This window comes from Nannospalax galili, unplaced genomic scaffold, assembly GCF_000622305.1.
Source record: "Nannospalax galili isolate Female #2095 unplaced genomic scaffold, S.galili_v1.0 scaffold64, whole genome shotgun sequence".
Classification (NCBI taxonomy): domain Eukaryota; kingdom Metazoa; phylum Chordata; class Mammalia; order Rodentia; family Spalacidae; genus Nannospalax; species Nannospalax galili.
The window spans coordinates 1,871,898-1,880,255 of NW_008352316.1; the positions used below are offsets into that span (position 1 = coordinate 1,871,898).

At 42.7% G+C, this 8,358-nt stretch overlaps 1 protein-coding gene across 4 annotated transcripts in view; it reads left to right on the forward strand.

The window, feature by feature from the left end:
* The window catches only part of Trpc3 (transient receptor potential cation channel subfamily C member 3), a 78,064-nt gene that overhangs the window by 13,072 nt on the left and 56,634 nt on the right, over positions 1-8,358 (forward strand). For 3 of the 4 annotated variants that reach the window (XM_008849237.3, XM_029554149.1, XM_029554150.1), the window contains exon 2: positions 6,063-6,837. In XM_008849237.3, coding sequence (XP_008847459.1) covers positions 6,063-6,837 — 775 coding nt within the window. Of the gene's footprint in view, positions 1-2,041; positions 2,179-6,062; positions 6,838-8,358 lie in introns of all 4 variants that reach the window. The other variant, XM_029554151.1, reaches the window with a different exon arrangement.

Below are 8,358 nucleotides of genomic sequence, written 5' to 3' on the forward strand. Positions count from 1 at the left end.
GACAACTGATTGATGCTAGATGAGGAACAGCTGACCTTCCTAAAACAAAGACCTCTAGATAGGCTGACTAGATTCACCAAATGGACAAGTAGTGGGGATTGGCTGGGGTGCCAACAACACAGCAGACAATAGCAGGGATAACAGAGTATAAAGGCTCTAGTTGGGGGGAGGGAGGCTATGGGAGGGTGCCATCTGGGAAATGGGTATATAGTTGAATAAAATGGTTTGGGATGTTCTGTGTGATACACACACACAAAAATCAAAAAATTTTAAAAAAGTATTATATGTGAGGAGGGCCATAAAAATTTACATCATGTTAATTAGTAGAGGTGATAAACATTACCACTGAAATCTACCCGATGATTTTATAGACACACAGGTGTCAAGGATCTGAGTGCAACTGATTGTGACTAGTAATAATCAGATACATACAGATGAGAGACGCATGCTCCAACATCTCAGTGTTATTAGCAAAAACAATTAGTCTTTCTGTAAGAAACAGTATATTTTAAAATGAAATGGAGATCTTTTTTAAAGGTTAAAAACTCATTCAATTTTATGTCTTACAGGGTTTGTACTGAGCTCAATATTGTATAACTGTATTAATTCAACTGTGAAGCTAAAAATTTGCAGCCAATTTTGAAAGAGATGCATCTTTGCTCTGGAAATTGCTATTGAATATAATGCTTCTTCTAAAACAATTTTTTTAAGTATTTAAAAAAAAAGAATATCACCTGCCTGCGTATAAGTTCACCTATGTCATAAAGTGCCCAAGGAGGTCAGAAGAGGGCATCAAATCCCCTGGAACTGGAGTTATAGATGGTTGTTAACTGCCATGTGGGTGCTGGGAATTGAACCCAGGTCCTCTGTGAGAGCAGCCAGTGCTTTTAACAGCTGAGCCATCTCTCTAGCCCCCGTACAGTAACGTTTTTAAAAGCCTTACTCCTTGATAAAGCAGGAGCATGACATTAAATGGTCACAGGTGAAGGGCCTTTGTAGGCTCCTATGGCAGTCACCTATGGAGATTAAATTTTAAACAGTAACAACAGCAACAACAACAATAATCCAAATAAATGAAGGGTTATATGTCCTGTAGCCTGTGCTGCTCAAATATGTCATTTCAGCTTTACTTTTCACAGGGCCGATGTGACAAGTACTTAAAGGCCTCATAATTCAGGGTTATTGATGCAGGATAGTTCAATTTATTTATGGTGCTGGGTCCCAGATTTTAGCATGTACAGAAATTGCCAGGGTTGCTCATTTAAAATACATACTCCAGGGTCCCATCCCTGGGGAGTGCTGGTTGTATTTTTCACTCAGAGTAGAGTGGAGCAGAAGGTTCCCAATGGAACCAAAATAGTACCCAGAAGAGCTTCTCACCTGCTAAAGTGTTTGTACAAATGCAAGACTCTAAAAAGCAAGAACAAAGTTCTTCTAAAAGTAAGTGCCTTATTCAATTCTGGCTGTCATCACAAAATACCATGGACTGTCTTCAGTAGAAATTTGTTTTCTGGCAGTTTGGGGGTCTGGGACTATGAGGTCAGGGTACTGGCATGGTCAGGTTTTGGTGAGGACTCTTGTTGGCTTGCAGATAACTGCTTTCTCCATGTGTCCTCACGTGGAGGCCTGGGTGGAAGCTAGTTCTTTATGTCTCTCCTTACAGGGTCACTAACCCCATCACTGAAGCCTTACCTCATGACTTCATCTAAACCTCATAATCTCCCACAGGTCCATCTCAAAACACAGTCATGTCAGGGGCTAGGTGTCCAGCACTGGAACTGGGCGAAAGAGCCTGCAGCAGTTAGATGTTGCTAGTCATCCACATTAGCACTAGTGAAGGAGCCTAACATGACCTTGCAGAGCTTGTGCTTCAGTCAGTAGTGCACCAGTGCTCTCACTAGAAAGAAGTTCTTGCAGAGTGCTCAAGCAGCGCTGAAAGGGTGGACCCATTGGCTAGGGAGGAAAAGTCCTGGAAAAACAATTCTGTCAGCATGATGAGATGATCAGGGTTAATTATCTTCCTTCCTTATTCAAATGCTAGAAGTATCACACCAAGGCCATCAGACTGTGGCCGTGTACACACTGTGGCTGACTTGTCTGCAGAAGTCCAAATTAATGAAGCTTATTTCAGTTCTGTAAGAAAAGTTAAAGGATTCACCAACTGAATCCACCATGATGGTAAGTAGCATTCACTCAGCTCTTTTATTTTGAAATGATGATATAATTTGTTCTGATTGAGAGATCAGATCTCACACTTAAGTCAGTGTTAAGATCTTTTAAAGACAGAATGAAGTGGCTTATTTGGCTTATTCTGTGCTGTACTAAAATCAAACTAATATATAATATATACTATATATACTAATATATACTATGAAGGTTAACATTCTGGAAGAATAAGTATTAATAAAAACTTTAAAACACTGAGAAATCTAATGTACAACATGAGGACTCTAGGAAATAAAATTGTACTGTGAATGGGATTCATGGCAGATGAATAGATTTTAGCTGCTCTTAGCAAACAAAACAATCAGAAGGAAGCTATGAGATGTTGGGTGTGTGTATTTTTTTAACATCATGTGGTACACCTTGAATTAAAAAAAATTTAAAAATACCAGCCAGGTATGGTATGGCTCATGCCTACAATCCCAGCAGTTAGGAGGCTGGGGTAGGCAGATCACTATGGGTTTGGGACCAACCAGAGCTACAGAGTGAGTGAGACACAGTAAAAAAAAAAAAAAAAAAAAAAAAGAAATACCCAGAAAAAAATTCATGAAACAGTCACTTTCTAATATTCTCAAATCAGTCTTTTTTTGCAGGGAATTGTGAATTTTTGTAAATACTTTTTTTTAATTTATCTGTTTTTATGTGTACGAGTGTTTTGACTATATGTATAGCTAAGTGTATCTTGGTTGTGCAGCGCCTGCCAAGGCCAGAACAGCCAACTGAAGTTACAGGTGGCTGTTAGCCTCCATGTGGGTCCTGGGAACCGAATCCTGATCCTCTGCAAGAGTGGCCAGTGCTCTTAATTGCTAAGCCATCTCTCCAGCCCTAAATAGTTTCTTTGTAGGCAACTCGTTAAATTAAAAAGCTCTTTTATGTGACACCTTTGATGTGACACTTCAATAACAGTTAATTTTCCAAAGACAACCCATCTGAATGTAAATTAGAATTCTGAAATCATATTCTGGTTATATATTCTGTTATCCATAAATAATGTCAATATAGTATCAATGGCAAAAACAAAATTTTTTGTACAACATGGAAATTCACATGACCAGAGTGCCATCTTATAACTTAATCATAAAAATATTAGCCCAATGATGTTAGTGCCATTAATGACAATAAAACATACTCAATAAGACAAGATTTCTCTAAAATCCTTATCGTAGAGTTTAATTCTCTTCTGTACTCTTCAGAGAATGCTGTTTCCTGGGTTTTGTCCATTAAAAATCATGATTATCAGCCAGGCATAGAGGTGCATGCCTTTAATTCAAGCCCTCGGGAGGCAGAGGCAGAAGGATCTCTGTAAGTTCAAGGCCAACCTGGTCTAGCCAGCTGGGGCTACAGGGAAACCTTGTCTCAAAAAGACCAAATAAATAAATAAATAAAACCCACACAATCTCTCTGTTTCCCCCTACTTACCACACATCCCATTCTACACTCTACATACTGCAGAAAGTTTATAATGTAATGGTTGCCAAACATATTTATACTTAAACAATTTTGTAAATTGGCTGGGCATGGTGGCGCACACCTTTAATCCCAGCACCTGGGAGGCAGAGGCAGGCGGATCTCTGTGAGTTCGAGGCCAGCCTGGTCTACATAGTGAGTTCCAGGCCATCTGGGGCTACAGGGAGACCCTGTCTCAAAAAGACCAAAAAAAAAAAAAGATAAATATTTATAAATTTTTAACACAGCTATCCAAACTGCTTAAAACTGTTCAAAGTGAGCATGAGAGTACAAATGAAAGGCAGCCGTCACATCCCTGTGGTTCTTCAGTCCCAAGCCTGGGCCCCAAGAAAACTGAGAACACCTTGCCTTGCTTTCTCAAAGGCTTCAGGTGATCATACCAGTCAGGCAGTTCTTGAAGTGGGGGCCCCCAGAAGTATGATCTGCCCTGGGGTATATTAGCACTGGCACTTTGGGTTTCCTCACCCCTGGAAAGCCAGATCTGCCTGGGTCTCCGATGGAAAAGTTTTGCTTGTGGTTCTGCGCTCCTCTCTAGGTTTGGAGCCCACAGGCTGAGGCGAGCCCGGCATCTGCACTCCTCCCTAATTTAGCCAGGTCCCAGGGCAGCTAGTGACCACTCATGAATTTTCAAACCCTGACTCTGTGAATCTATTTTTTTTCCAAGGGTAGGAGGTATTTTTGGAACATATATGATAGAAATGAAGCATTTGCTTTTTTAGACATTCACTTTTTGATTTATTTGCTTCAAAAGTCAGTAATGTGAAAAGCTGTCCCCTTTGGTATAGCTCATACCAAAAAAAAAAAAAAATTCTTAAAGGAAGTTATTTTGAGCATTTCAATCAGAAAAAAAATTTTGAAACTAGGTAAAGGTACATACTTGTATAATATTTGTACAATATTTGAAAAGCCACTAAAATGTACCAACCATTTATATATTACAGATAATCATAGTATTAAAATTATATAACTTTCAATCATTTTTCAGAGTCATAGAATGTCTATAAAAGCTTTCTATTCACAGCTCATGAAAAAAATCTGGCAATTTCTATTCATTTATTTTTGCAGTACTGGGTATTGAAACTAGGGCTTTATGCATGTGGCACACATTTTAAACTCAGCTATATCCCTAGATCTTGTTTTAGCTTTTATTTTGAGAAAGATTACCTTAACTGCTAAGCCATCTCTCCAGTCCCTAATCTTTTTGGTTTGTGTTTTTGTTTGTTTTCAGACAAGGTCTCAACTTCTGAGTGCTAAGATTAACAGGCGTGACCACCACAATGAGCTATAACTTCTCATTTTACATTTGGGGTAAAGAAACACAAGGAAATGAATTTACCCAGCCTCACAAAAATCAGGATGTGAACTGAAATCGTTACACACATTGGTCTATGACACGACTTTTGATGTAATTGGATCTCAGTTGGTATAACTGGTGGCAGGATTTCAGGGCACGTTGGTCTGGATATACAAGCCGTACCTGGTGCTATAGTCACAAAATGGTAGCAGCAATCTTTAAACCATGTTTAAGCCATTTTCTTCTAGTTCAAAAGGCAAATACGTAATTTTGGTAATTAAGCAACCCTATTAAAAGTTATTTTCAATAAAATAAATCCAGATTGATGCTTGAATTTTATATTTAGTAAATCCTGTCTGTGTCATTGCCAATGTAAGAAATTTTGATGGGGGAAGGTTTCCTTTTGAGAAAAGGTTAAAACTAAAGCCTTGCAAGATGATACCTGGTGAAAATCAATCTCTATCTCTCTCTCTCGCTCTCTCTCTGCTCTCTCCTCTGTGTCTGTATACTTATGCATGTATGTGTTTATGTGTGTGTAATTTTATTTTGTTAAGACTAGTCAATAACTTGAGATAGTTGTTCTAATTCTTGAAAAAGAACTCAACTTCCTTTGAGTCTGCAGCCCAGGGCTTTGATGCTCAGTGCCCTCTAGACACCATTTCCAGATTTTTTTTTTTTTTTCTTTTTCTTTTTTGCGTACTGGAGATTGAATCCAGGGGCCTCACACATGCAAGGCCAAGTGCTCTACAGCTGAGCTACATGCCTAGCCCTCCAAGACTTTTAACAGCAGGAGCCAGGCCGATGGCCGTTACCGCCATTCTTATGAGAAAGGAGTAGGTGGAAATTGTTTTACCATGGTTTCATCTGAAAGCTGAATGGCCGTTTTCTATAGAGCTGGACCTGCTGTTGTAAAGAGCCACAGTCTCTTCTATGGGGCCAGGCAGCCTTGTTAGGCGATTTAGGATGGTCTTAGCAAATGACCTAGCCATGCCCTGGCTTCGGGTCTGCAGCCAGCTCTGCTGGGGGAGAAAACGCCAGGCCTCGATGTCCCACGCTGTGTTGTCGCTCCGCTGACTAGGTCCTCGGAGGACAGCCCGCCCTGGAGGCGCGCGGCGGGGATGCGCGACAAGGGCCGGCGCCACCAGGCGGTGCGCGGCCCGGCTTTCATGTTCGGTGCCCGTGGGCCCAGCCTCACAGCGGAGGAGGAGCGCTTCCTGGACGCCGCCGAGTACGGCAACATCCCGGTGGTCCGCAAGATGCTGGAGGAGTCGCACACGTTGAATGTCAACTGCGTGGACTACATGGGCCAGAACGCGCTGCAGCTGGCAGTGGGCAATGAGCATCTGGAGGTGACCGAGCTGCTGCTGAAGAAGGAGAACCTGGCGCGCATCGGCGATGCGCTGCTGCTGGCCATCAGCAAGGGCTATGTGCGCATCGTGGAGGCCATCCTTGGCCACCCCGGCTTCGCGGCCAGCCGGCGCCTGACGCTCAGCCCCTGCGAGCAGGAGCTGCAGGACGACGACTTCTATGCCTACGATGAGGACGGCACGCGTTTCTCACCCGACATCACGCCCATCATTCTGGCCGCGCACTGCCACAAGTACGAGGTGGTGCACCTGCTGCTGCTCAAGGGCGCTCGCATCGAGCGGCCGCATGACTACTTCTGCCGCTGCGGCGACTGCGCCGAGAAGCAGCGACTGGACGCCTTCAGCCACTCGCGCTCCAGAATCAACGCCTACAAGGGGCTGGCCAGCCCGGCCTACCTGTCGCTGTCCAGCGAGGACCCAGTGCTCACCGCACTGGAGCTCAGCAACGAACTGGCCAAGCTGGCCAACATAGAGAAGGAGTTCAAGGTAGGCCCCGCGCAGCGCACCCAGGTCCCCCGAGGCCCTACCTGCTGCCTCAGTCAGTTCTGCCCCAGGTCTACTATGATTTTGTTTTGTTTTGTCTGTTTTAAGACAAGCCCTCACTTTAAAACCCAGGCTGGCCCCAAATTCACAGCAATCCTCCTGCCTCAGCCTACCAGGTGCTGAGATTGCAAGCATGAGCCATTTCTCTGTATTTTAGACAGGATCGGATTTTCCTTATGTCTCAGGCCGGCCTCAAGTCACAACAGTCCTTCTGCCTTAGCAAGGGCTGGCCTCCAATTCAAAACAATCCTCCTGCCTCAGTTTCCCTAGTGCTAGGATTACAGGCATGAACCACCACACTCTGCTTCCCTCTCTTTTAAATGAGGACTCCCTGTGTACCTCAGGCTAGCCTCAAACTCACTATGTAGCCATGTCTGGCCTCTAATAATTCACAGCAATGCTCCTGCTTCAGCCTCTCAAGTGCTAGGATTATAGGCATGTGTCACCGAGTCTGGCTTCTCTGTCTTTGACAGGGCCTCACTATGTATCTCAGGCTGACCTCAAACTCTGGGCAGCCCACCGGCTTCATCCTCCCAGCTGCTGGGGTTACATGATGTACCACTACCATACCTAGCTGACCAGTGGATTTTAAATTACAAGGGCCTGCTCAGATGATTTTCTCCTCTTGGTGATGGTGCTGTGACAGATATGTGGTGATGTAACAGGCAGGATCAGAGAACTGCAATGATTCACCGTTCTCTGTTTTCTTTGTCACTTTTTGCTAAAAGGAGGGATTTGGTGAGACTGTCTCCTTTACAGATTCTTCATGCTTGATGAAGCATAAAGCACAGAAGCAGCCCTGAGTCCCAGGAGGCTGTGTGCAGTGGGGTTTCTCCTCTTTCTCTTTAAAAAAAATTTTTTTTAATATTTTATTATTTTTATTTTATATGTATGCGTGTGTAGCCTGTGTCTAGGTAAGTGCACCCATGTCATGCAGTGCCTGCGGAGGACAGAGGAGGCTGTTGGATCCCCTAATACTGGAGTTAAAGAGTGTTTCTGCAGCCCTATTCATGGGCTCAAGCCTTTTTCTCTTAGATTTAGACATATGGAACATGTGCCTCATAAGCTGTGTGCAACCCAGGACAGCTATGACTGTGAGTCAACACACTTGTGGATGACAAAGCCATATTGCAATATCAATAGATTGGATACCGTTGCCATAATCAAAATTCAAAAAACAAATATAGAATACGATCAAAGTTACTTTGTTAATATTAAAGTCACTTAATTACTGGGAAAAATGTCTCACATTGAATTTTATGAGCATACATTTAGAGTAGTGAGCCATGGGTCAACACAGAAATACAAGGACAGCAAAGTGGTGGGGTTTTAATGAGTTATGTTTTTCTGTCAGTATTATTTTATGAAAACTCTATATTTGTGTTAGGTCATTTAAAATTTTTATTCCATTGCCATGCTCTCTTATATACTTTAAATGGGTCTGGCTTTTAAAAAATATTATTT